We start from the raw sequence: 27,730 nt of genomic DNA on the forward strand, positions 1-27,730 counted from the left end.
TTTAATTTTTTTTTGAAAGACTTGTTTTTCGCATTTCTTGATTTAAAAATTAGCTATTTTTAGAACCTTGTTATAATCATATCTGTGATCAAAGAATCACATCTTCTTTTGGTGAAAATGGGTATTGAGCATTTTTAACAGCAGGCAAGGTTTTTCTCAGGCAGATCCTACTGTAGCTCATGTTCGTACTCATTTATTTTGTAACTTTCCCGTAATATGGGATGCACGTCACATGATAAAATTATCCAAATTTTTCATTTTAAAAAAAAATCCACCACTTCTGTCACTTTCACTGGCGTTGCTCTTTCATTTTTAGGCATATTTACCAAGCTAATCACTTTAAACCGATTATATCGTGAAACTTGAATATAGTGGCTATAACATCCATGGGACAGTTATTGAGTAATATCCAAGTATCTAGGTTCTTAGAATGATAAGCACACACTCTTGAAGTGGTGCTTACATCCTTTTGTGAATAGATTTTTGCTCCATTGATCTTCCCCATGACTTCCTCTGCACAAGTTCAAGATTCCTCCACTATCACTATAAATTTGTACATTTCTGCAAACAGCCCCATAACGTTAGATGAAGCTGCCTGGCAATGACATAAATTAATTTGCCAGAGTTAGATTGTGCTTCATATGCTACCATTAAACAAACTTGGGCTTGTAATAAAGGTACGACTTCATTTCCTTCAGTGGGGGGTATGAAGTCTCGTTTGAATGAGACTTCTATGCCACTTTCATGTTCAACAGCTTGTAAAGCATTGTCTCCTCATTCAAGTTGGGAGTTTGGGTTTACACTTATCAATTTCGTCCACTATTTCCACCCCAATCGTCGTATGAGTATACAAAATCTCCCTTGACATGACAGCTGGCTATCTTATCCCTTCTGAGGAAACTGTTCCAGGCCACCATTAGTCCTATTTATTTAGACCCATCAGCCCTTTTGGTGGTTCGAAGTGGAGGATTCTCACTCTTCAGAAGGAAACACTAAAATTCTGTAAAATACTTCAAAACATTTGAAAAATACATACTTATATCATAGTTTAAGGTGTACTATTGAGCTTTTTCTGCTTTAAATGCTATTTAAAACTAAATTAACTATCTTTCCCCTCTTATCCATTTAATTAGTCGATTTTAATGCTCTTTAAAATTCTTGAACACAATCAAAACCTCACTTTTTCACCTTCCATTTTGAATTTGCCGCTTAAATTTGAAGTTTCTAGGTTGACATGGATAACGACGGACCTTTTTAGCTGTCGTCAGAAGACAACAAAATGTGGACATGAAGTCCAAATTTGACAAATCGAAGGGCTACCGTGTAGACAAAGAATCAAATTTTACGTCAAAATTCTTTGTCTTTTCGTCAGAGATGTTAATTCAAACGTTTACGAATGCCGAAAATTTGTTCGTCCTTTGCTGAGAAAAAACAGCGTCAATTACTTTTTACTTCGACTTAGAATTTATAAATTCAAGCCGAAATTTCAAGAAGCAAGTTAAACTGATGACATTTATTGTTTTCTAAAACGGTGTTTTTTATGTTCAAGAATGATAAGGAGCAGTAGAATCCATTAAATAACTGAACAAAGATGAAAGATGGTAAATTGGTTATTAGTTAAGTATTAGCATTAAGAAGCTTAATATCGACCTAATGTCAAATTTCTGCTGGTTTTTTGCACTAAATTTGCGACTTTGTTAACATGACAAGGGGATGCGCCGCTTCATTTGATTGTCTGACGAAGTGAGGTGCTTTCTATTTGTCACATGTTGACAAAATGCAGCCATTTTTCTGGATTTTGACGATAGAAAAAAAGTGGGTTGTTTTCCAAGTTGCCATAAAATAATATATTGGAGTTGCGAACTCAAAACGCTGGGTGAATTAATGACATTTATTTTTAAAAAATGATGGTTTGATTGTTTTCAATAGCGTTAAGAAGATTCAGGATCAACTAATTTTCTGAGTGAAAGCTGATTGTTGTGTTGTTTAATTCAGCATTATATCTTAACTACCACCAAAAAGAGATGTCAGTCTAGTACTCCCTCTCTCCATGGAAAAACTAACCGATTCTACAAACTACTTCAAAATATACTAATGCATGCTTAACATTCCTAAATCCAGATTCCTGGCCACTACATTTTAAAGTAGTTTCCAGAATTTTAAAGCATTTCCTTATGAACACTTGGACTCATTAACTGATACCCCCAAAATACGTCAAATATGTTATTACATAAAAAGGCAAAAATCAAACGTTAAAGAACAAAATGTCGATAGTTTGTCGACCTTGCAATGCTAAGTCGAACGCAAAATCCTTGTGATCGTCTATCCATAGTTTCTCAGACTTCTATCACATATTAACGTCATCATATAGCCAAAACCACAGATAGGAATTATAGATATATATATATATATATATATATATATATATATATATATATATATATATATATATATATATATATATATATATATATATATATATATATATATATATATATATATATATATATATATATATATATATATATATATATATATATATATATATATATATATATATATATATATATATATATATATATATTTACATACTTCTTGTTTGTGGCCAAAACATACCCAGCTGGGAGTTATGGATGGTCCTTTAATTAATCATTATTTTCATCAACACACAAGCTCGACTGGCCGGACTTTTGACAGAACAGCTGCAACACACTTAAAAATCCTATCCTAGAGATTCTGGGGTATTTCAATTTCATTTGTTGTCTGATTAGTGGAAGTAATGGTGAGCATTCTGTTTCAATGCTTAAAAGTGGACTAATCAAAATTTTATCAATATTACAGATGAACAACTGGAAATACTTAAGGACTGGGATCATTTGAAGAAAATACTATAAAGATTGCTTAAATTGTTGGGAGCTTCTCTTGTGAAGTAAATTTGGTAAATATTTACCAACTCATATTATTGAGTTATGACTAAAGTGAATATACCACTCGATGCCTTTTTTGATAAATTTTTACCAAATCATATTAGGCTATTGACTTATGAATAAAGTGAATATACCACTTGATGCCTTTTTCGGTAAAATTCTACTTTAGTTACTTTTGGCTATCTTGGGAAGGGGTTAGGTTAGGAAAATGAGACTTTCAGAGATGGGTCTACAGGCTAAAGTATGTCCCGGGAAGGTATTTTGAAGTACCTACCTCCACTCCTTCTCCCTCTAGAGGGTCATGAAATTTGCCTACATGACATATCTGTACCCATTGAAATTTTGACAAAACAACATTTTACCTTAATTTTCAGTTATCAGTTTCTTTTTCTCTGGCTTTAGCTCTGAAAATGCAATTTCAGCTATTTGAGCAGAATTTTAAGACATATAAATAGTTTATTTCCAAAATTTAGGAAATGTATTTGCATATCTTTAAAACCTTATAAATTGGGATTGAGCAAAGTTGTGAAGCTGAAAACAATTTTGTTGTAGCCTACTTTATTTAAGCAGAAGATCTATTTTGCAAGGTTTCACTTTTATAACACACAGATTTTTAAAGGTCATCAAAGGTCAGGACCCTCTGGAGGGAGAAGGAGTGGAGGTGGGTACTTCAAAATATCTTACCAGGACATACTTTAGCCTGTAGACCCATCCCTGAAAGTTTCATTTTCTTAACCTAACCCCTTTCCAAGATAGTCAAAAGTAGCTAAAGTAGAATTTTACCCCTTTTTTTAATGGTCTTTCCAAATATAATAATCATTTTTTGTTGGACATGAATTTTACCCCACCCCTGTATAGGCCTAGGCCCATACCAATTCAGGGTATAGGCCTATATTTGCACATTAAAGGGGGTAAATATTTACCAAATCATATTATTGAGTAACAACTAAAGTAAATATACCATTTGATGCCCTTTTTTATGCTGATTGCAAATGTAATAATCATTTCCATTGGAAATTGAGTTTTAGTCCCCCCTATATATGCCAATCAGGAATGGGGGTATAGCCTATTTCTACATTAGGGGGGGGTAAATTTTAAACTTACCTCCCATTTACATCAGAAATAAAATTCCCCCCCCCCTAATGTATAAATATATACCCTGAATTGGAATATATAGGGGGGGGGGCTAAAATTCATTTCCAATAGAAATGATTATTATATTTGTAATCAGCATAGACTAAAAAAAAGCATTGAATGGTATATTCACTTTAGTTGTTACTCAATAGTATGATTTAGTAAATATTTACCCATTAGGGGGGTTGGCAAATTTTATTTCCGATGTAAATGGGAGGTAAGTTTAAACTTAACCCCCACCTATCCCCCCCCCCCTTAATGTGCAAATATAGGAAAGTTTCTACCAAATATTATTATTGACTTCTGCATAAAGTGAATATACCACTTGGTGCCTTTTTTATGCTGATTACAAATATAGTAATCATTTCTATTGGAAATGAATTTCAGCCCCCCTATATATGCCAATTCAGGGTATATATTTCTACAACCTAACCTATATATTTCTACAACTTTGCATCACTATTGAGTGATGATAGTGATGCAAATATGGCCACTTTAGCTAGATTTTGATAATGTGAATTAGTTAAATTGAGATAGCAGAATAGTGAATCCCAGAGAAAAAGACTGAGAAATAAAAACCTCCATGCATAAAGAACAATAAATTTAATAAAGAGACCCACCTGCTCCCCTTTGAAAGAAGATCTTTGGACATTGAAAAGTTAATGGATTAGGTGCCATCTATTAAGTTGTTTGAATATTGCCACGTAAATAAAGACACCTGTGAAGTTAATAAACAAACACACCTGTGATGTTTGTTTGTAAACATTGATGTTCCAGAACATTTTTCACGTGATCCTGCTTTTTTTAAATTTGGTGCCAATAGAGTGAAACCACAGTGCACTATTTGTCCTATACTTGTAAAAATGCTGCTGAAACAACTTCGCACGAGTCCAAAAAAAGGAACTGATCAGTGTGCAGCTTGTGGTTTTAATTTAGATGAAGAATCAAGTGTGATGAATTGTGATGGTTGCAATCAATGGCTTTGTATAGATTGTCTTGAAATGACTGAGCTGGAGTATGCTCTCTTAACAAAGATGACAAGGTGTATTGGATGCAAATGGCATTGTCCTATGTGTAAAGGTGACAAACAAGCAAGACTAAATGCATTGGATATCCAAAATGCTACTACCAAATCCCTTGAACCACTTCAACCAGCCCTAGCGGTCATTCAGGATCTTGATGTGAAAATTAAAGATGCTGTCAAAATGTCTTTTAGTGAATTTAAGCATGGAGTGATCAAAGATATGGATTGTAGATTTCAAGCCATTGAGACATGGATAGATACCCTCAAGCAAATGTCTGGCACCACTGTATGATTTCTCTCTATTTCTTACCATCCTGCTCTTGGAAGCAGTGACCATGTCTGTATTTTGACTGAGATGCAGATAAACAACAAGAAGGAGAATATGATAAAGAAATCCTTTACAGACTATGAGCAGATAAGGCAGGACCTATCCAGGACTAAATGGGAGGATATAGTCAATAGTGGGGACATTGAGAAAAGCTGGGAAATGTTTAAGGTAACAGTCTTAGATGCTGAAAAGAAAAACACCCAAGAATATTGTTGTCTACCACCTAAAACACTCCCATACCTGCCAAAAGAAGTAAAAAGAGCAATGAAGAAAAAGAAAAGAGCTTGGGTCCAGCAGCTTTGTTAGCCTCTAGTTTTTTTTTAGCCTGTTCTTAATTGTTTTTTCCAATATAGTGTGATCTAACATTACAGGGGCTCATAGCTTTTGACGAGAACAAACCCATTTAGTTTGAGTTTTAGTGCTTTTAGTTTTTGTGGGAGAGGCATGGGGGGGGGGGTGCTCCTTGGCATGAGGTCAATAAACAATAATAGTTTGTCAAGTTCATGTGATCCCTGCATCTAGGTTGGAAGAATTTGAAAAAAATTAACCCCTTTTCAGTAGTTTATTACAATAGCCTGTGATAATAATGAAATTTTAAACTCCTTTTTTAGTCCCCCCCCCCCCAAATATGAGGAGAATATCCTTTTGGAACTGTTGTGGATGGAGGAGTGGGCAAGGTGCAATTGGAAATTTTTCATTTGAATGGAGTATGGATATTCTTGGAGTTTGTGAAACATTTTTAGATGAAAGTTTGGCAAATAAATTTAAGATTAGTGATTTCCAATTTTTTCATGTAAGCAGAAATGGAAAAAAGCAAGGAGGTTGGGCAAACTAGTTAAAATTATATTCTGGCATGGATGAAAGAAGAATTTCTATATCTGAATACTGAGATGATTTTTGAAAGCTATATTGTTGAATATTTTTTAACCAAATAATGACAAATTTTTAATTGCTGTAATTTATCACCCTCCCTCATCTAGCATGGCAGACTTCATTGACAAATTTGAAAAAATGTTAAGTGTAGTATCTTTGAATGCTATTTTTAATCCTTGGGGACTTCAATATTGACTTAATGGGATGTCTGCCATCAAGCCAGCAAGGAATTGACCAACATGTCCTTCAATTTTAGAGTGTAATCTTTCTCATGGTATGAACCCAGTATGTTCTGTTCCAACACAAATAACAATTTTTTTTCTGATTGATAATATTTTTATATCTTATCCATGTGAGGCTACATTTGTGGTTACAAAAGATACATCTGATCATTGTATTTGAATGTCTGATTTCAAAGCACAAATGATAGTCAATAAAGAAAATCCTATGAAGAGGAGAAATTTCTCATAAGTAAATATGAATGAACAGAAATCTAATCTTAGCAATGTAGATTGGAGTGAAGTTACTAATGAGAATGACCCAAATACTTCCTTAGGTATACTTCATTGAATTTTGAATGAAAAACTGAACCTTCACTGCCCATTAAAAACTACATATCAGAACAGAACCTTGCCCAAAAAACCTTGGATAAGTGTATCACTGTTAAAATCTATTAAGGAAAGAAATCAACTGTATAAGTTAAAAATGAAATACCCCTCAACTCATAATGTACATTTATTCAAAAATTATAAAAATTTGCTTGTTAAAATTCTTAGAACAAGTGAACAAATTTATTAGGAAAATTCATTTGAAAATCTGATTCACCTTGGACTACATGGAATTTAATCAAGGGAAAAATTGGAAATAATACTAAGACACCACACCCTGAAGTAATCATGAATGAAAATGGTGTTGAATTGAAGGGGAAGGATGTTGTTGCCAATTATTTTTTAATTATTTTTCTCATATTAATACTACTGATGAACTGAATTCCCCTGAATGTCCATTTTATTCAATAAAGAATATATCCTGCCATCTGAACATTTTAGAAAGTTCCTGGCCCCTGTTACTTTCAGTGAGCTTAAGAAAGTAATTACAAATTTAAAAAATGGCAATTCCCTAGGTCTGGATGGGCTCTCCACAAATATTCTTAAAGAGTTTGCTTGTGTAACCCATGTTCCATTGCTTCATATTTTAAATGCATCTATATCATTGGGGATCTTTCCAGAAGTATGGAAATCTGCACGACTTATTCCAATTCGTAAGAAAGGTGATAAGACAGATATAGGCAACTATCACCCAATAGCTATTCTTCCCCAATATCTAAGGTTGTAGAAAAAATTGTTCATTAAAGAATTGTTTTGTATTTTGATAAAAGGAATTTATTTACTGAAAATCAGTTTGGATTCAGGTCAGATCATTCTACTGAACAAGATATTGATCTGTTAATTTTAGAGATTAATGATTAACTAAATGATGATAATCATGCATCTACTTTTCTATGATATAAAAAAGGCATTTGATATGCTAAACCACGAAATTTTGCTGCAGAAAATTAATAACACAGGTATTAGGGGTAATGGCCTAGATTTAATGAAATCTTACCTGTATGGTCAAAAATTCAGATAGAAATAATTGGACATCTGTCAAGCCATATTGTTATTGATGCTATTGGAGTCCCCCAGGGATCAATATTAGGACCATTACTATTTTTGATTTATGTAAATGACTTTCCAGGGTGTTTATCCCAAGATAGTAGCTTAGCAGTAATTTTTGCACATGATACAGCAGTGACAATAAAAGCTGCGTTTCTGCCTTGATTTGTGGGACCGGGGGTGTGGAATTCCCTCCTGGATGGTATTAGACAAGCTGATAATGTAAGCCAGCTCAAGAGTAGATTGAAACGTTACCTTTTGGGTGATAATTTGAATGATTAGAAAGTTGAATGTGAAAAATGTTTGGTGTGAAAAATGTTTCGATAGACAAAGGTCGCATTTTTGCAAAATTACCCAGCCAAAGCGTACCGCGTTAGGATCTATAGTCTAGCTTATATTAACTGATTTCGTTATAGTTAATTTAGTCAGAAGTGTCTCATTTTTATTGTCTTACCTCTGTTGTTGCTTTTTTTGAGTGGATGTTGTAAGGATGATGGGTAATATTTCTCACTTGTGATTTTTAGAGAGTAATCCTTTCAGAGTAGGACATGTTGTTTATGGTGATTTAATTCAAATGCTGATTTTTCCCTGCAAAGAGATAGTTGTTATGTGTTTTTTTTTTTATGTAGTGGTTTTTTTATGAGCTTTATAATAATGGATTTGCAGCCATTGTTAACAAACTTTCGGGTTTTTGTAGATGGCTGCTGTAAATTTGTTTGTATTTTTTATGTAAAATAAATTAATTTGATTGAATTTGATTTGATTCTGATGTTGAAAATAAGCAGTTAGGATGCAATATTCCTACTGAGTTTCTCAAATAAAGCCATTATTTCTGTAATTTTACAGCACTACTGCAAGTTTTCACATCTGAAAAGCTGTGTTTTTCTAATATTAATCAAAGCCAGCTTGTGAAATACAAAGCTCTTGTTGTTTTGAAAAATATACCAACGGGTTTCTTTTCAGATCTATTATTAAAATGCATGGATGAATTATGGGTAAATGAAACCATCAAAAATGACAAATGACGTTTTTTAAAGTAATCTGTATAGTTTTTAATAAGGTTCAAATTCCACTCATAGCTTTTTGAGGTTTGAAGAGGGCAATAGCCTGTATCCTTGTTTGTATTTCTGTTTGTTTTAAGTTCAACATTTTAAAAATGTCTATACTTCAAGAAGCAGTTAATTAATGCAAAAGCAAAGGGATAAAAAGCACATTTTCTTCATCACAGGGTTTCATTTTCTTGTATCTGTTTAAAAAACTCAGACTTTCAGTTCAAACATCTACGAATGCTGTCAGTAAATACAAAAATTGTTTATTACTACGGTAACTGAAGATACTTTTCACATTCAAAAACTATGAAGAGCTAAACACAAGTGATTGACCTCAGAAATCTATCAACCCATTCAATTGGAGTTCTTAAGTTTGTCTTTTGCTTCATTTTATATTATTAATGAATTTGCTTGAATTAATGAATGCTGTAAAATCAAGAAATCTACATATCTGGAAACAGCATGAAAAAACACATATTATTCATGTACATATTGTTACCAATCTTTTGTTTGTTTCAGGTTCTATTGATAATAGATATTTTTGAATGGCTGGAAATCTCTTTAACTTTTTTTTTTTTTTTTGGAATTTAATATTTCAGCATTATAGTAATAATTGTAATGGTATCCAGAGTACTAGCATTGATTGTATTTCAGACATTATTTCTACATTGAGTCTCATGTTTCACCAATTTCATTGCTGTTTTTGAACATTAATGATTCAGTCACTCAGTGATTGAATTTAAAGATTGATTTGGCTTTGATGATTGATTTGGGGTTTGATTAGAATAAAATATTACTGTTGTTTGTGTGATCATGCCAACTTTTTAAGCTACAAGACCTCTTTTTTGTCTCCAAAGTCTCACAAAATGACTATATTGTTTAAAAAATAGTTTTGTTTATATAGAAGACCTTACATAGTAACTGTAAGTTAAACTGTATTCATACATGTACATGTAGTATAATGTTTCTTTTTTGTTTACCAAACATTAAACATACATTTTAAGGCGATAATTTCAGCTTAGGCCTGCAGCTTTTTCTGAAGTGTATGTGGTATGTCCAGTAATATTTGGACATTTTGCTTGGTCTTCCAACAATAGTCTGCCATCATATATACATCTCATCTAACTTGATATAATCTCTTAATGCCGTTTCAGTCTTGGTTGGAATTACTCACCCTGCTCATCTCTGACTGCACCAAAGTTTTAAGGAAGTTAGTAAGATGGCTGAATAGAAAATTCAGTTTGATGCTCATATTACAATTAAGCCTTTTTTGCTTTTCAAAAGCTCTTGGGGGCAATTTTGTGCTCCTTTATTTCCAAGAACTATTTTGACAGTGCTTTGAATGCTAGCTTACTATTCGGTGAGTTCTGCAATGGTTTAATGGAATATTCCTCTCAAAATAGCTGCCAAATCTGTGGACTATCAAAGATTAAAGAATTTTCAATGACAGTCAACAAGCTACCAAAATAAAAGGCTTGAAATGGTCTTCTTCAACTGCAAAAGCACCAACAAAGGGCTTCCTAAGATCCATTTTCAAATGGCAGGTAGAAGTATAATGTTCTTCTTGTTACCAAGCTTGGGTCACCTGGTTTTGGATCAAGTCTTGGTAGCCCATGTAATGGCACCCAATGCTTCTTGTGAGCTCTGCTGCATTGCAAACACAAAATACTCTATATATCTGTGTTGTTGACTAAAGTTAAAGCAGACCTTTCTAAGGTCAGCACAAATGAACATGACATTGAAACTGCATCAGATAAATTATCATAGCAGAGAAGGGAATGCTTCAAGCTTTGTTTTGATCTATTGATGAACAATTGCCATTCAATTATGTTGAAGTGTAAAGTTACTGATTTTTATTAAACCATGTATTCCATCGTGATTCCATCATTAATACATGTTTCTATCATTATTTCAAAAATATTATGGAAAAGAACTTTCTCTTGGTTAAAAGGAAGATATCCTAGTTCCCTGTTCATGTAAATTTTTCTCATATACTCCATCACCGGAATCTTTTGCTGTATTTTCAGAGAGAGGAGCTATTAAAATCTGGTGGTGGGATTTCAACTGAATGAGGCACCACGAATTAAGTTGATATTAAACTAGGGCACTATCGGGGATTTCTTTTGCTTGCTATATTCATTAGCTTATACTCCTAGACGAAATTAACAATCATTTAAACAATCTCCAGGCTCTCAGTCATAAACATAACAAATTAAAACCTCTCATATGTTCTATTTCTCCACATACATAAACTCTTGACGCAATGTCTGAACATTTTGTTGTGCATCAATGATTTTGATGCATATCAAAATGACGTTCACTTTAAATGCGAGAAAGATGGGTGTACCTGGCAATTGTACTACAAAAAATGTGGGTCTTTTTAAGTACATATGCCATAAACTAGCAGAGATAGGCAAAAGTAAAGGTTTCAGTTCATAATAATAAAAAAACATAGATGTAAAACGCTTCTAGCCCTATATAAAAACAAAATTCATACTCTTATGTTGGTATGCACATCTTTATGTCAAAGGAATACACTACAGTATCTCAGGCAGTTTAAACTGAATTTGTTTTTATATTACTTAATTTTTCGATTTTATGCTTTTTATTACTTCTTCCTTGTTTTTAAGAAAAAATAGCTCATACTTTTTTCTTCTTATTCATTTCCAGCTCATTGTTCAGTACTTTTCTTTGGTTCTTTCTCATTTTATCATAATTTTTTAACTTTTATGGTTGTATCCCAACTTTTTGATTGTTTTTACTTTAACATGTTTTATGAACCTAACTCTATCATATTTGTTTTAATTAGCTGTTTGTTTGGTTTCACTGTCATTTTGTAGTTGGTTTTTTTTCTGACTATAAAACACTAATTTGATATGTTTCTTTTTATTTGTATTCACATAAAGTGTAGACAAAAAACTTGATGAAGGAGAAGAAAATTAACAATGATTATGAAATGAGCATGTGTAGTATGCACTGAAATTGTTCCAGTTTCAAGTTCAGCAGAATTGATGTTAAAATGTTTTCCCTGATTAAGCTAATCTAAGCATTTGAATCAATTGAAAAAAACCTTAAATAATCATTGAATGATCTGTATTGAACAGAGGTGGAATATGTTTATATTTAAACTTTTTTGGGAGGGGGCTTAGGATGCTTGATCCCACCTTAAGGCTTTCAAGGTTTATAGATTATCAGTCCTTGCACTATTTTGATTTCAGTGAGGCATAACCAAATCAATATGGTTCTTTTTCTCTGGATGTTGGTTATAGGGACAATGATTAAGTGACAGTAGATGGCTATTTCAAGGTTTTAGCTCTGTCTGTATTGTTTTCTTATTCTATATTTATTACTCAGTGGCAGAGATTCAATTCAAGGATGTATGTAAGATATATGTGATTGTGCATAACAGATCATGGTACCAATTTGATTCTTAAGGCTAACACTTTGCTCAAAGCTATGACACAAATGTTCAACGAGCAAAAACTGCTGCCTCTATGAATAAGTAATTATGTTGTTTGTATTTTCATTTATTGATTCGTCTCGTTTTCACTATTTCTGTTTTTTATAAGTTTATTTACTATATTAATTTCTATTTTTCAGCCTGCTGCTCCTAGTTCAACAACTGTTGGTGCAGGTGGCAAGTCCCCTACTACATCTGGTCCTAGGGCTGGTCCTGGCAGTACAGTTCGTCAAAGGTTATTGAATGTTTTTTTTTAATTTAAGTGCTGTATTTTGCAGTTTGACTGATGCAAATTCTCCAGTATAACTATTTAATTTGTCTAGGACATGGCAGCCTTGTTTGAGCTATACTTATAATTGTAATCATAACCTTGCATAGAGGGATTGGATGGAAGGATCCTCTACCAGAAAAATTATGCCCTAAAAATACACATTTGTCATGCTCAGATCTTCTATCTCTCCTACAATTGTTGAACCTATGTGTACCTTTGGTTCTGATGGTTGTTGCAACCTAGGAAAGGAGGAACATTTTACATTAGGCGACAGTAATGAATTTGGTTTTGAAATAAAGTTCTATTGCCCAAAATGAAAAACTGTCAAAGGACACTCTTGGGGCATTTGTTGTGTCATTCATAGATCATTTGTCAGGCTTGTTCAATCCTGATAAATAGAGTGGATTTAAAGGTCGTACATGGGAAAATTTCGCCCAATAAAGGAAGAAAGGGTGTCAGTAGTTTGCACCATAGTTTTAGTTCTCCAGTCATTCCTTTCCTTTCAGGTACTTCCCATTTGTTTCGGATAAAGCTTTGTAGTACCCTACGAGTGGCATTTTTCAGATATTGAAAAATTTTGCTTTGTTTACCACGAGGGTACGGAAACAGTAAATTTTCGACATAACACCTTTAATTAGGTGTTGTTTTCTTAGACCACACTGCTGTTCTATGACAAACAAATAAACTTTCAAATGGGGATAAATCCATTTATTTAGACAGTGAAAAAACAGGTATAAAGGAATAGTCCCCACTAAACCTTACCAGATATTTCGATCACATATACAGCGACCGTCTTCATTAGAAATAATAAAATTGAAACTAGCATATTTATACACAACAAAAATAAATAACTTTTCGAGTCATTCACAAAATAATGAACTTCCAGATTATTCACTAGACTATTTTCAGAGAGAGTTTATTGACAAAGTTCATTCAAAGTTCTTGATGTAAATTTCCTTCTTTAATCTTGCCCAAATGTAAAACAAATTTCCAATGAGGGTGGCAAAGCCTTCCGTGTCTTCTAATTGTAAACCAAATGTCGAGTTTATAGTTGTTTACTGGGTTGGTCTCATTTCCCCATATATGCGACGTAACACCTTTAATTAGGTGTTGTTTTAGTAGACCACACTGTCGTTCTATGACGAACAAATAAACATTCAAATGGGGATAAAATCATTTATTTAGACAGTGAAAGAACAGGTACAAAAGTCCAGATATTTTGATCACACATACAGCGACCGTCTTCAGAAGAAATACTAAAATAATAAAATCGAAACTAGCATATTTATACACAGCAAAATAAATAACTTCAGGTCATTCACAAAATAATGAACTTCCGGATTATTCACTAGATTATTGTCAGAGAGAGTTCATTGACAAAGTTCATTCAAAGTTCTATTTGATCGAAATATCTGGACTTGTGTACCTGTTTTTTCACTGTCTAAATAAATGAATTTATCCCCATTTGAAAGTTTATTTGTTCGAAATAGTAAATTAGTGGAATGTAGATTTTTTTTCGGCGGGATTAAAGATCTGTATTGTTTTTTATTGTTTTACTATCCTTTTGTTTCTCACGGTTTAGCCGAGTGGTTAGGCACTGGTCTTACAATCCTTTGTCTGTAAGGGCAGGAGTCCCAGTGCTGCTGATTATTTGGTTTGAAACAGGGGTCAGTGGGTTGACTCTATAAACTCAGCCAGAGTCAACCCTGCTCTGAATGGGGACCGGAAGAAACCTGGGGGGGGGGCACTGGAAGTGTCGGATGATTTGCTCCCAACCATGTATTGTACTCCCGGCCGAAGGCAGGAAATTAGGAGATCGGTACCTGTGCTATTGCGGGCTATTGTTTGCAGTTTTTACGGTTTAGTCATTTACTTTTATATTTAATATTAAAGTTAATTTAATTTCTTCTAGGAAAGCCACTACAAATGTTTCAAGACCCAGGGCTGGTGGAACCTCTAGTGGTGGTATGTGGCGTTTTTACACAGACGATTCTCCAGGAATTAAAGTTGGTCCTGTCCCAGTATTGGTTATGTCTCTCCTGTTTATTGCTTCTGTTTTCATTTTACATATCTGGGGGAAATATAGCCGCTCTTAATGAATGAAGTCATTCCATCAGGGTGTTTATGGGTTTTGGTTTTTTTATATAATGAAATTAAACTTGAATTTATTATTTATTGATAAGTTTTCGGAATAAAGAAGCTTGTAAATATATGTTAGTTTCGTTGACATGTGTAGATGTTGCATGGTTTTAAAAGTCCAGTATAGGAAAAAGTGCTTGTAAAGGCTAAGTTATTTTTTTCAGTTTAAGAAGTAAAAAATTAGATTTACGCATTGCGGCAGAAAAAATCACAATTATAATTTGTATACCCGGTGAAGAAGGTTCGCTCAGTGGTTATTCTCTATTTAATAAGGTTATTCCTAATAAGAAACTTGCTCGGTTTCCGGTATGAAAAAACGATCTAGGTAAATCACGACTTTTGAGAAAATTCGTGTAGGGCCTTAATTAATTTTGGGAAAACGTTTTTATATAAATGACGTCCCAAATACCCTAACGTAAAATACTGTACTGAATTCACTTTTTACAGCGAATGAAATGAGATTGAATTCGCTTTGCGAAAGAGGTTAATACACCGTCTATGTTTTTGTCGAGCAAAGCTCGGTCCCCTCGTACTACTTCTTCGAAGGTAAACCGTTTCAAAATAGAGTAGAATAGTTTTATTCGCAACAATGGATAAATGGTATTATCAGACTCAGTCATAGAAAATACAAAAAATAAAATTAAAGAAATGGTCTAGGATAATCACTTGTTAAAATTAGGAACAAAATGAAGCGCAAAAGAATTATTTTGTCTTTCCGTAATCGGTGTCGATTTCTTTTGAAGTAAAAGCCTGTTGATGTTGCGTCTAGCTTGTCTAGTAGTATGTTTTGTACAAAAACTGCGAGGAAGGATCCAACGTTTAAAGTCAGGATGTAAGTATTTCAGTCCAAAATCTATGATTAACTTATGTCGTCTTGTTTCCAAAGAAATTAATAGAAGACGATACTAATTGCCATTGGATGACCCAAGCACAAGCTTTAAAACTTTTTTTAACCTTTTAAGTTTTAGATGATTGATCGCTGGTTAGGATTCTTGGACGCCGGATAGGAAAAACGTATTCAAGTGAGGTTCGAGTATTAGAACAATAAATAGTTTCTAAAACAAGAACAGGACAAGTACACCTTTTCAGTTCAGAAAAAAGTAATTTTGTTTTGACACATGATCTTTGAATTTAAGGCCCTTGTTCAAGTTGATGTTTAATAATTTCTGGTGATGTAAAGAATAAAATTGATTGACATAAGGGCACTTATTAACGCTGAAAATAAGCTTCACTTTCTCAAGATTATGTTTTAGTGTCTCGGTCATAAAGTAAGTGGCAGTCAAAACACTAGTATTTTTCAAGTAGTAAATATAATTCCCCCCTCCCAAAGTAGCGGACGATCAAGTTTAATTCTCTACATAATCATCTTGACGGTTGGGGGATTTTTTCTGTCTGCGAACAAGCTTTGCATTAATTGCTAATGATTTCAAGTGAGTTGTAATGGCTTTCCATTGGTCCTCGTCGGTTTGGAAGCGTAATAACCTGAAGCAGAAGCTGCAGTAATTTTTATTACCGGAAAACACTATCGGTCCCAAGAAACTGTTGCCATAGCCATCGTGTTATTGCTCTTTCGTCTGAATTTCTTCGGTTTGTCTAGGGAATGTGTGTCCATTGGTCATTGTGATTATCGTTTCGTTTCGGGCGTGCCATAGTCAGCCCAGGTTTAATAATCTTTCCCTAAGTTGAAGAAAAGGCTCGAGGGGCAGCTAGCTCAATAAAACCATCTCAATTCACTTTAAATCATTGTCTAACAGATTTTACATATTGTTGGGCTGCATGAAAGTCTAGCAAACATTCCCCTTCTTCGCATTTTCAGAGGAAGTTTCTGAAATTTCCATTTTGGCCGCCACCCGAGAAATTCCTATGATTTGGATTCAATTTACCAAATTTTATCCTAGCCTTATTTGGGACTAAGAATCAGAACTGTTGCTGTTTTCATGGTTTCAGCATCAAACACAACCTAGTAAAGAACGAACTCTAGTCCATAGTAACCGAAAATTTATAAACTTGTTTTGAAGAAAATGGTGAAGTAAGGAAGAATCGTCGTTTGAAGCTGATTCAAGAATGGTAACTTTTCGTTAATCTTAATGGTAAAAATTTTTCACGGAAACGAACTTATGGGAATTCGAAAAATAGTTGTAGTAGTAATAGTACGGCGGTTGAAATACGAAAGGTGTTATGTGACGTATCGTTCGAATATGAGCTTTATATCGTTTCTACTGAAATCAGGCACACCCGATTGATTGGTGTAATTAGAGTGCACGCATCCCCTTCCGTTCTCGAGATATTCTAAATCTTACAATCCACTCAAAAAGTGTTTTTAACCAAATTTCCACCGGTTTTGCAGACCCAAAAGCGTTAAGTGCACGAGTCGTGCACATAACGCCACGAAGATTGTTGCATAGCGACTCTTGAACTGTTGACTTTTGGATTGTCGAACATCGCACATAACACATTTTGACAAAAAAAAAACATTACTTTCATCATAATCTACAAAAAAGATTAAGTTTCAAATAATCATTGATAGATCAATGTACAGAGGAAAGCTTCTCAAGAAGCTCTGAAAGAGGCACAGAAAAGGTAATTGAATAACCGCTCATTATGGCATCTTGTGGCTAAGATTCGAAGTAATGGCAAAATCCTTCAAGTCCCACTTGTCCAGGATGCTTTACCTCTTACAGGAATCAAGTGTATTTACTTGGATGGTTGAATTTGATAATGAAATTTGTAGAAAAAACAGGCTTTTGTGATGAAAGTAAAGAGTAAAGTTAGAACTGAAAATCAACAAAATTATCACCACTATCCATGCCATATACCCTCTTGTAAATTTGAATAGCACTGGTAAATATGTACAAGATACCATAAATGAGGCAATGTTAATCCACCATTCGATGCCTTTTTTATGCTGTTTTCACGTTTAATAATCGTTTAACTCTTAAAGGCACCCCCCCTCCTTATGGTCCCTTTTGTTATTAGTGCACAATTGGGATCATTGAGAATGAAATACGGTAATAAAACAATTCTTACTTCATAATATGCAGAAAATTGTAGTTAACACATTTTGACGGTGCTTCCACTATACTTTACCCCCTTTCCCTAATGTGCAAATACTTAGCCCAAATTATATATATTTCCCAAGCATTTTTAACATGTGTCACTCTTGTTTTAGAACTTAACAAATCGAATTAACGCTGTGGAAATGAAAACAGATGGGAAATATATAATTTGAGCTATATATTTGTAAATTAGGGGGGGGGAGGTAAAATATATTGGAAGCGCCCTCACAATGTGCTGAATACAATGTTTCTGCATATTGTGATGTGAATTGTTTTCTTAACATGTTTCCTCCTCAATAGCCCCAATTGTGCACCAATGCCCTCATTTTTAGCCTTAGGATATAGATTTCTGCAAGAATAAAGAAAACATTTAAACAACAAAATCTTTACTTTGTAATATGCTGTAATAGTCCAGTAAATCTACGAAACTCAGGGACAAAATTGCAATATAAAAGATTTTTACACCGTCTTGTAGAGAAAAAAAAAATTCTGTAGAACATATCAAAAGTCCCCAAAAATTCCGTGGGCGGAACAGGGTAAAAAAAGGGAAAAAAGGGGAAATTGTAAAAACTCAGGGGCAGATTTATTGTGCGCTCGAACTTCACGTCTGCTCTTTTTCTGCGCGGAGAAATCGAAAAAAGAAAGTTATGTTGTTTTATCGCTGGACTTGGTTTGATTTCCGCCTTTAGCGAGAGAGGGGGGAAACAGTATCCTCGAGAGTTGTGTGATATGGCTGGTCAAAACGCGGCTCCCAAGGTTTTTTGACTTGATGATTTAAAAAGACATGGTATTAGATTTGTATCTTGCTTTTCTGCAGTGTTTCACCGTAGAGGAGACAATGCATCGGGTCTTCAGAGTACGTGGGCAGATTTACTTCTACTATATAATAGAAACATAAGACAAATCTAAATGTAAGAAATGAAACAAATCAGGGAACTTCGATAATCACAGCAAAAGATAATTACGGGTTATATTGAACCAAAAAGGATGAGTTCAAGCATTTGAACTAAACATCGTCTTATTCATCGTTGTCAACAAAAACATCTTTATTTGAACACGCAATCCCTTGGCAGTCTTTTCAAGCAAGTGTGCAAGGCAATCCATTTTTTCGGCAACTACAGTGTGAACTGTCACAGTTGGAACACGTACAGCTACAACGAATCACATTTAGCAGATGAGGCGGAGCAGGTTGGATGTCTGTCATGATCGGAGTGAGGTGTCCGTCACGTAATCACCAACCCTAGTCTTTCGGGTCGAGTTCTGACGCATTATTACGCCATTCCATTACCTGATAAGGCTCTATAAGAATGAAATTTCGCAGCCGATGGAGTAGGTGGAATTCTCTCTGGGTTTACAAAAGTTGATGTCTTTGGGCTGTTCTGTTTCTCAAGAAAAACACTGTACCTAACTTTGCTGAGACCCTCCCCTTTCTTAGCCTTGTAGAAACACAGCAAAATGTTTTTGCAGACTAGCTGGACTTCTTCCTTCCTAGATCGCGGATTAAGGAACACTTTACAGTTATTCCTAAATTCTTCATGGCTTTTAAGGAATGGCAGGACAGCCTGCTTTCCTATCCCAAACAAACGGGACGTCGTTTTGCAACCCAGAAGAGCATGGCCAACGGCAATATAGTGACAAACCTGTCCCAGCAATCTTTCGATAAAGTTGATGTGCCAGTATTTAATTGACAGCGCTCGAGATCCCTGGCTTCCGGAGGCAAGTTATGGAGAAGAAGGATCAATAAATCAGTGTCGTTTCCGACTACAGTGGTTACCCCTTCCTTGTCGGCATCAAAACCAATCAATGCAATCAGAACGTCCGCATCTCTCTGCATGAAAGACAGTGAGGCCGGCTTGGACAAGCTTCTTACCAATAGCTCGAATAATTTACAGCTTATTGTTGGGATTCCGCAAGAAGTCCTCCTTCTTCCTTTGCAGTTTCATACTCAGTGTGAAATCGACGGTCGGACACTCGATACCTTTCGTTCGTCTAACTTTGGTGACATCTTTGGTAGACGGACCTAAAGTATAACCATCAAAGACGACAGAAGCATTTGAATACTCCTGTGTCACGAAGGAAACGTAACTGTTGCAAATCTCTTTGAAAGTGTTTCCTGTTTTCCATGGAATATGCTGGAGTAAGCCATCCGCCATCGATCATGTGTTTTTCCGGCTGTTTTGATAAGACGTTCACAGGTTCTGCTTTTGCTAATTTCCAAATAGCTTTTGCTAACTCCGCTTTATCCGGCTGTCTCGGCAGGCTTGACGATTCGAAAAGGGCAGTAGGATAGATGGAGAGTTCTAATCTGAGAGTTTCTTCCACATCCCCTCCAGCTCTAGTTGCCGCTGCTGCAAAACGTTGGAATAGAAGACTTGCGTCCATTCGTATGTCTTCACCGTCAGCTTCGGAAATGTTGCCTTGATAGGCCATTGTAATCGCTTTGCTCCTACATTTGAAGATATAGCGACCGGCATCGGCGTCGTCTATTGACTTCAGAATTTATTTTCCTATCGCCTTTGCTTCATCCGCGTTGACATCCCTTGCTGCTGTCATGTCATTCGATATATTGCGCAATTGAGTGCAGTTGTCTTACGGACAGGACTGCACAAAAAAGCTACTGAAGTCTTTATGTTCTTTCTGTCTCTTTCTATCCGAGCTGGTCTAGCTGAAACGTGCTGGCCAGATGACACGTACTCAACGCCGGTGAGTGACTACATAAGTTCATTAATTTCAGTTCGTACTGGCATTGAAACTGTCCAGATCAACCTTTGCGTCTAACTCATTCCATTTCCTCTCGTGAGTCCCCTGCTTGTTTTCAACAACCTCATACTTGCTCAATTACTAAGTTGTGAGAGAGCCCAGCCAAAAATTTATCGCTTTTTCGAATGACAAACATCCCATCCGTGATGTATTTATACAGCTTCTGGTTACTTTCTTTCAGCTGTTCCATTTGCTGAAAAAATATTTTCACCTTCTTCGTTTGCAGTTGGTGGCCTGCAGCTGCAAAGTAAGGGAGCATCTCAGAGAGTTCTTGAAGATACTGCTCTCAGTTTCTGGTCCGTTCTGTCAGGATAGCCTTCTTAAGCACTCCTAACATTTCTGAATACTGAAGCCATATTTTTGCAGTCCTTTTGTTCTGTAGCGTGTCTTGAAACTCCCTCATTCGCGTTTGTATTCGACGTACTATGTCTGCGTTGGATGCTTCTTCGAGGGTTACTTCCTCATTCAGTAGAGCCATATATATTGCCGGTGCTTCTGCAAAATTTTGATGTCTCGCACGTATGTCATCTGTGCAGTCGAAACCATACGATTTGAAAATGAGAGTGATCTGCAATGCTGAATCTATAAGCTCGTGCACTCTCATGGCTCTTGAAACAGCCTTACCGCTAACGATATGCTTAATAGTGTTACCGGAATATAGGCACTCGAGCACTTCTTTTATTCCTGTTACCGTCACCAAGCGTCCGATCGCTCCAAGAAATCTCATACGGCAATGGAGACCACCGATCATTGGAACTGTTGCCTTGAGATGACTATCAGCAGGCTCGGCATTGATGATGTTCACCGCTTTCATGTACAAAGGTTGGTCAAAAGTCACAACTGGTACCATTCCGTGCTGGCGTGTTTTATCGGAGATAAAACGTAAGGTCGTGTATGCACAAGAAGGATAGGAGGGATTATAGTCAATCATAGGCAGAAAAAAAAATCGACGAGGCGCCCTTGTGTGACCCATGGTGATTTGATTTCACAAATCGACTCCATCTGTCCCGTTTCGTGTCATGTATCTAGCTTGCATGCCATACTAGGTCAATGCCACCGATCTTGTCGTCGAAGGTGATGGTTGGGATGGGTTTGTACACAAGATTGTTCTCCTGTTGGCTTCTGTTGTAGAAGAAGAAAGGCACTCGTCCAACCTGCTGGACTATTCTCGAAATCGTCATTCTTTCTTTTCACGAGACAAGCTATGGGACGTCGGACGGCAGTAGTTTTTTCTGCACTGGCTGTGTACTATTTCACCGTCTTCAACTGTTATCTGTTCACCCCGTTGCACACTGACCTCGTTGATCCAAAGAGCTCCTTTTTTTGTGATTCTGACACTTTCACCCCCAGTACGGATGCTGCGGCTGCAGAGCTTGCAACGTTCATGTTCTTCCTCCATGAATAGGGTGTCATATAAAAACTATAAACAAAAACTTATTGGGCAAGAAAGAGGAGCTTTTTGCACGAGACACATTGTAGTGACACTTGTGGCTAAACCCAAACCTATACCCTGTTTCGGACACGAAAACAACCAACAAAGCGAATCTGTCCATAAGATTTGTGAGATCAAAACCTCTTAATCAGCCTCAAGCCAGGAGGCGCAGTTAAGAATTTTGACCAATTAAGCGGCTCTCAGAAATAGGACGTAAAGCGAGGAAGCAAATTACCTCAAGTTGTACGTAAGGTTCACCGCTTGTTCACACGTAAAAACAGAATTCAGGAACTGTACAACCAGCGTGACTTGTCGCACTTTCCAAGTAACACAAATTGTTTCCTTCTATTCCTCCTTTGCCTCCCAACATAAAATATTTGAAAACGGACTAAGCTACCAGGAAAGCTCCAAATATTCTCAAAAGTTTGAATTCACTTTACGACCTTCACGACCACTAGCTTTCGGCTAGAGAAAATTTCAAGCACAAAACCGGTCGGAAAATCGGCTCGGTTTTCACAATCCGCTCGGATTTCCACTATGTGTAAATGCACCATTAGTGAATCTCGAGCAAAGTGGAAAAGAGAAGCACCAGGGAATAGAATGTTAAACTCTCGTCAAAACGTTGTTAAAGGGTTTTAAAACCGAGTTGACAGACCTTTGTCTCCTCTCCAAATTTTGTAGAGCCGTCTGACTGTCTTTTCCCTTTAGAAGATATCTTGATTTCCCCTCTTTTCCTCTAGTAAATGGAAAATCGGAGGGGGGGGGGGGTGTAAGGCTAATTAAAGAGTAAACAAACTAACATATTCATTCTTCACGCACGGGGAAACCCCAGAAAACAAGTCTTGCAGACTGCTGTGCAGGATCTTTATTTCCCCCCTCTTTTCCCCCTGTAAGTGGGGAAATTGGACTACGACTTATTACACAGCAATAAAAAAAACGCATATTCGATCTTCTTGGGCCCAAGAGCATCAGGAATGCCATTCTCAGCATCAAACACTACCGGTCGTAGATTTTAGAGTTTCCCCCTGGATTTTTCCCTTCCCCCCCAGTTTTCACCCTGTTCCGCCCAAGAGATTCTTTGGGACTTTTGGTATGTTGGACAGAATTTTTTCTCTACAAAATGGTGTAAAAATCATTTATATTGCAATTTTGTCCCAGATCGTCCATTTTTTCCGTAGATTTACTGGACTATAAGTTTTTATTAATCACATTATTATGGTTGCTATCATTGTCATCTGCATTCATTAATCATTTCATAATAATATTTGATATCCAACCAATTTAAAATTCTTTAAAGTTAAATATAGGTGAAATGATCTTGACAGGTCAAAACCCGTTCAGGAAGAAAACAAAGCATTATCGAATATTGTCCAAAATGGTAGTAGTGCTAAAAGATTTATTAGTTGTTAAGTTTATTGAATTTGATTGTATTTCATCAATACCTTTTAGAAATTTGACCTCGGAAGAAGTCGGAAGTGTGTTATCGTTTGGTATGTTTTAGCCACTTCTTCCAAAAAAATAGAAGTCCTGACCAAGCTCATCCCATGTGTCCACTATTACAGGAGGAATGAGTTTCGAAAGAATTTGCCAATCAGTGAAGTTTCAATAGATCTCATCGTCGCAAACAGTTTTGAAGCCACTTCAGAATAGGAAATATTTCCAATTCCAGTTTTATGTATTTAAAATTTATTATAAATTCCTGTTTTTATTCATTATTTTACGTAGCTTAAGTTTGAAAACGTTAGGTTCAGGAAATAACTGCTCACTGTTTAAAAGTAAAACCATTTTAATGCTATATTACTGCAAAAAAAACAGAAATTAATGTTACAACTTGGTACTTCTGAGCATGATCTGCGCAACTAAAGCCAAAAAAATAAAGACTAATAAATAAAAAATTTAGGAAATAAAGTAAATTTGTTTTTTACTAAAAACAATCAAACAAATTTAAGTTTTGAGCACATAAATTTACTGTGACAGTTTGTTACTCATTTCCTTTTGGTTTACAAAATTTTCAACTAAAAGTCGCTAAGTAACAAAACTACCACAAAGCGTAAGAAAATTGGATTTTTAACACTTCCATACGATTCAGTACACTAAATAGTGCCTAGACACCCCAAGATATTTCCTGACAGTTCATGCTCCTTGTTTTAAATACTTTTTTTTCAAATAGTTTTTTTTTTGCTCTTGAACATTTTGCAAAATGTCACTTGACACCTTTCGTATTTCCATAGTCGAGTACTAGCAGAAGAATTAACAGTCGCAGTCACAGTCGAAGTTACAGTAGTAGTAATAGTCTAGTAGTCGTTGTAGTGGTCAAAGTCGTAGTAGTGTGCACATAGTGTCTTTTGGTTAGTTGAAAATCTCCCTCAACATGCCCTGAAAGTTTCAACTTAATGCCCTAAGTCGTACTTGAGATATTGCTGATGCGCCATTTTGACAACTTGAATGCACATGGCGTGATTTTTTTCGCCAAAATCCCCCTTAATATTACCCGAAGGTTTCACCTTTCTACCAGGGGCGGATCTAGGATTTTTTTTTTGGGGGGGGGGGCACAAAATAGGTTGATCCGATAAAATTTAATTTAAAGGAGCAAAACTTAATTTAATTAACGCAAACTTGCGTTAATTAAGCAAACTGCACTACTTCAGACTACATTAGGGGGCACCCCCCCACCCCCGATATCCGCCACTGCTGTCTACCCTTAGCCTTTCTTGAGACACAGGATCAAACAGGCCCCATTTTCCCAAAGACAAATCCTATATGTGACATGTAAAAACCTGTGAAACCGCAAATTCGCTCCTGGGTCAAAAGGGTGGAATAGAGGTTATCACTAAACTACAAGCTGAAAGGGGAAATTTGACCACCTCAAATGACATAGCAAACTATTTATGTAAATAATTTTATAGTGAGGGTACAAACTATGTGAAGATGCTAAAAAAAAGAAACAGGCTCCCAAAATAGTTCGATCTGAAGTTTTAGTTAATATTCAAATGACTTTTAATCCTTGTGATGCAAATGAAGTGGGATTAATTATCAGCGGAGTGCATACGAATTCAAGTGGTGTAGATGGGATTTCCCAGAAGATTGCCAAATCGGTTCAGTCAGTTATAACACCTATTCTATATCCTTTGATTAATCAATCGATGGAAAAGGGGATTTTCCCAGAAGCTTTGAAGGTCGCTAAGATCAGTGGTGGATCCAGGGGGCGCCCCCCCCCTAACGTCGTCTAAAGTAATGTAATTTACTTAATTAACGCAACAGCAATTTGACAACGTGGCAAGTAAAACTACCCCCTTGATTGATTTTCTCGCTACTTAACCTTACCTCTTCGCCCTTACGAGTACCGGTCGTATTTCATTCCTAGTCCAAGCAGCCTAGTCACATTAATTTTTTAAAATCTTATTGCATATTCAACACTTCTGAAAGACATTTATTTTACTAAAATTTGTATCTACAAAGCTTAAATTATATGCATAATTAAGTTTAGGAGATTTTTACCTTGTCATTCGATTCCATGAACACGTCGCCTATAGCAAAGGGCCATAAGGCTCCAATGTGTTATTTTTTTTTTCCAGAGCAACTTTATATGGAAGGAGTAGTCATAGGAACTTGAGAGGGGAATCATTCGATAAGAAATTGAAAGCTTTAGCGCTCTTTTTAAGAGTCTCGAAGGACAACCATCTCCCTCTCATGCATTTTTAGCTGCCCTCCTGCCAAACATATCCGATTAACATTTTGAGATAGCCATTTTGTTCAAAATAGTCTAAATAAATAAGTAAAAACTTTCTAAAACAGAAGAAAATAAGAATTATCCAAATGTATCAAGAATATAGCCAAATGGGTTTTTAATTATTTTGCTTAAATCAGATTATTTTGCTTAATCTTAAATACTTGCATTTGCACATCAAAGTATACCTTTTTGCCGGTAGCATGTTTATTTAATTTTTAATTAGCTTTGCTTTGTTTTGTGTCAATTATGGAAGCTGTATAAAGGTAACATTTCTTCTTTTTATTTATAAGCTTAAAGTCAAACCTCATAGAATTCTTAATTTGTTAAACTAGTTTATTATATTTCAAAGCATTAATGACAGCTATAAATCTACTTACTAAAATAAAACCCTTGAAATGTTTGCGACTAGCAAAGTAAGACACACATACAGACTTAATCCATCAACATTTTCATTTTTCTTATTTCCAAGTACTGAGGAACATAGGGCACTACACTACCAAGCACCATACACAGGACAAAAAAGCTTTCCATTATATTGTCAGGACTAAAGGTGTGTACAGCCAGTCTCATTGATGCTTCGTCACTTTCAGTTTCCATTATGAGCAATCTAATATAAAAAAAAGGCATTAATCTACCTATATAATGGGTGAGTTTCTGTATTCCGGAGAAAACTCGTTTAATAGAAACCTTTATTTTTATATGTGAAATACTCTGAAAAAACCAAGCTTGATCAGTAAGCTCTGAGTTCATTTCACGATAATTATTGTGGGGCAAACGCATTTCTTCAAAATCTAGGGGGCAATTTTTCTATTTCTTCGATGAAATTACCAAAAAAAGGGGCAATTTTTGAAATCTAGCGGGATTCAAGCCAAGGAGCTGTAAGTTTCCTACAAGGTGATTCTAATAGTATACTTTGTATTTCGATCTGACTCTATTTTTAGGAGTTATGGGCTATTATATTTCTCAGTATGGGACGTGATCGTCTCTTACTAGGTTGTTAGCTGCTACTGCAACCCGGATAAATATATCGATCCTTTAAATACTATAATAATACTATAATACTAATGTTAAAATAAAATTATATGTTGATCTTCGTATGCAAGATGATGTTTATATCATTTGCTACTACAGTGTTGAACAAAAATGTAGTTTTTTTGTAAGAACTGATTTAATTTTTTTTTTTTTTACTTACGAAAGGTTTTTAAATAGTCTTTTCCTGAAACCAAATTGAGTGTTTACAAGATATTTTTTTGCGTAATCATTTAGCCTAGATTAAATTATTTTTTCATATATTTTAGAAAAAAAGGGAGAATAGTGCAAAGGTATTATCTTAGGCAGCGGCGGATCCAGGATTTTCTTTAGGGGGGGGGGGTGCAAAATAGATTGATCCGATAAACTTGCGTTGGGAGCAAGTATAATTGACGGAAAATTGCGTTAATTAAGTAAATTACACTATTTTAGCGGACGTGAGGGGGGGGCCCCTTCAACCCCTGGATCCACCACTGATCTTAGGGACCTTCACAGCTTCCGGGAAATTTTTTTTCCATTAATTTATTGATTAAATGACATTAAATTGGTGTTATAACTGACTGAGCCGATTTGGCACTCTTCTGGGAAATCCCTTTTACACCACTTGAATTCGAATGCACTCCGTTGATAATTTATCCCACTTCATTTACACCACAAGGATTAAAAGTCATTTGAGTATTTACTAGAGCTTCAGATTGAACTATTTTGGGAACCTGTTTATTTATGTTCTGAGCATCTTCACATAGTTTTGAACCCTCACTACAAAAATATTTACATAAATAGTTTGCTATATCAACCAAAAGACACTGTGTGCACACTAATACGACTTTGACTACTACTAGTAATTGACTATTAATACTACT

At 35.4% G+C, this 27,730-nt stretch overlaps 1 protein-coding gene across 1 annotated transcript; it reads left to right on the forward strand.

Annotated features, from left to right (window-relative positions):
- The first annotated feature begins 2,636 nt into the window (after positions 1-2,636).
- Positions 2,637-14,931, forward strand: Sec61beta (Sec61 translocon subunit beta). Its single transcript, XM_089096228.1, has 3 exons — positions 2,637-2,782; positions 12,591-12,685; positions 14,634-14,931. The coding sequence occupies exons 1-3, from the start codon at positions 2,780-2,782 to the stop codon at positions 14,815-14,817; spliced, it is 282 nt and encodes a 93-aa protein (XP_088952354.1). The 5' UTR covers positions 2,637-2,779; the 3' UTR covers positions 14,818-14,931.
- Positions 14,932-27,730: the final 12,799 nt, after the last annotated feature.

Source organism: Artemia sp. Qi Xiang Cuo, chromosome 10 (assembly GCF_049724085.1).
Source record: "Artemia sp. Qi Xiang Cuo chromosome 10, ASM4972408v1, whole genome shotgun sequence".
In the NCBI taxonomy this organism is placed as follows: domain Eukaryota; kingdom Metazoa; phylum Arthropoda; class Branchiopoda; order Anostraca; family Artemiidae; genus Artemia; species Artemia sp. Qi Xiang Cuo.

Bases quoted from the DNA above. Each gene is read 5' to 3' on its own strand.
- Sec61beta (XM_089096228.1), top strand. The intron at 12,686-14,633 runs GTTATTGAATGT...AATTTCTTCTAG, and splicing joins GGCAGTACAGTTCGTCAAAG to GAAAGCCACTACAAATGTTT.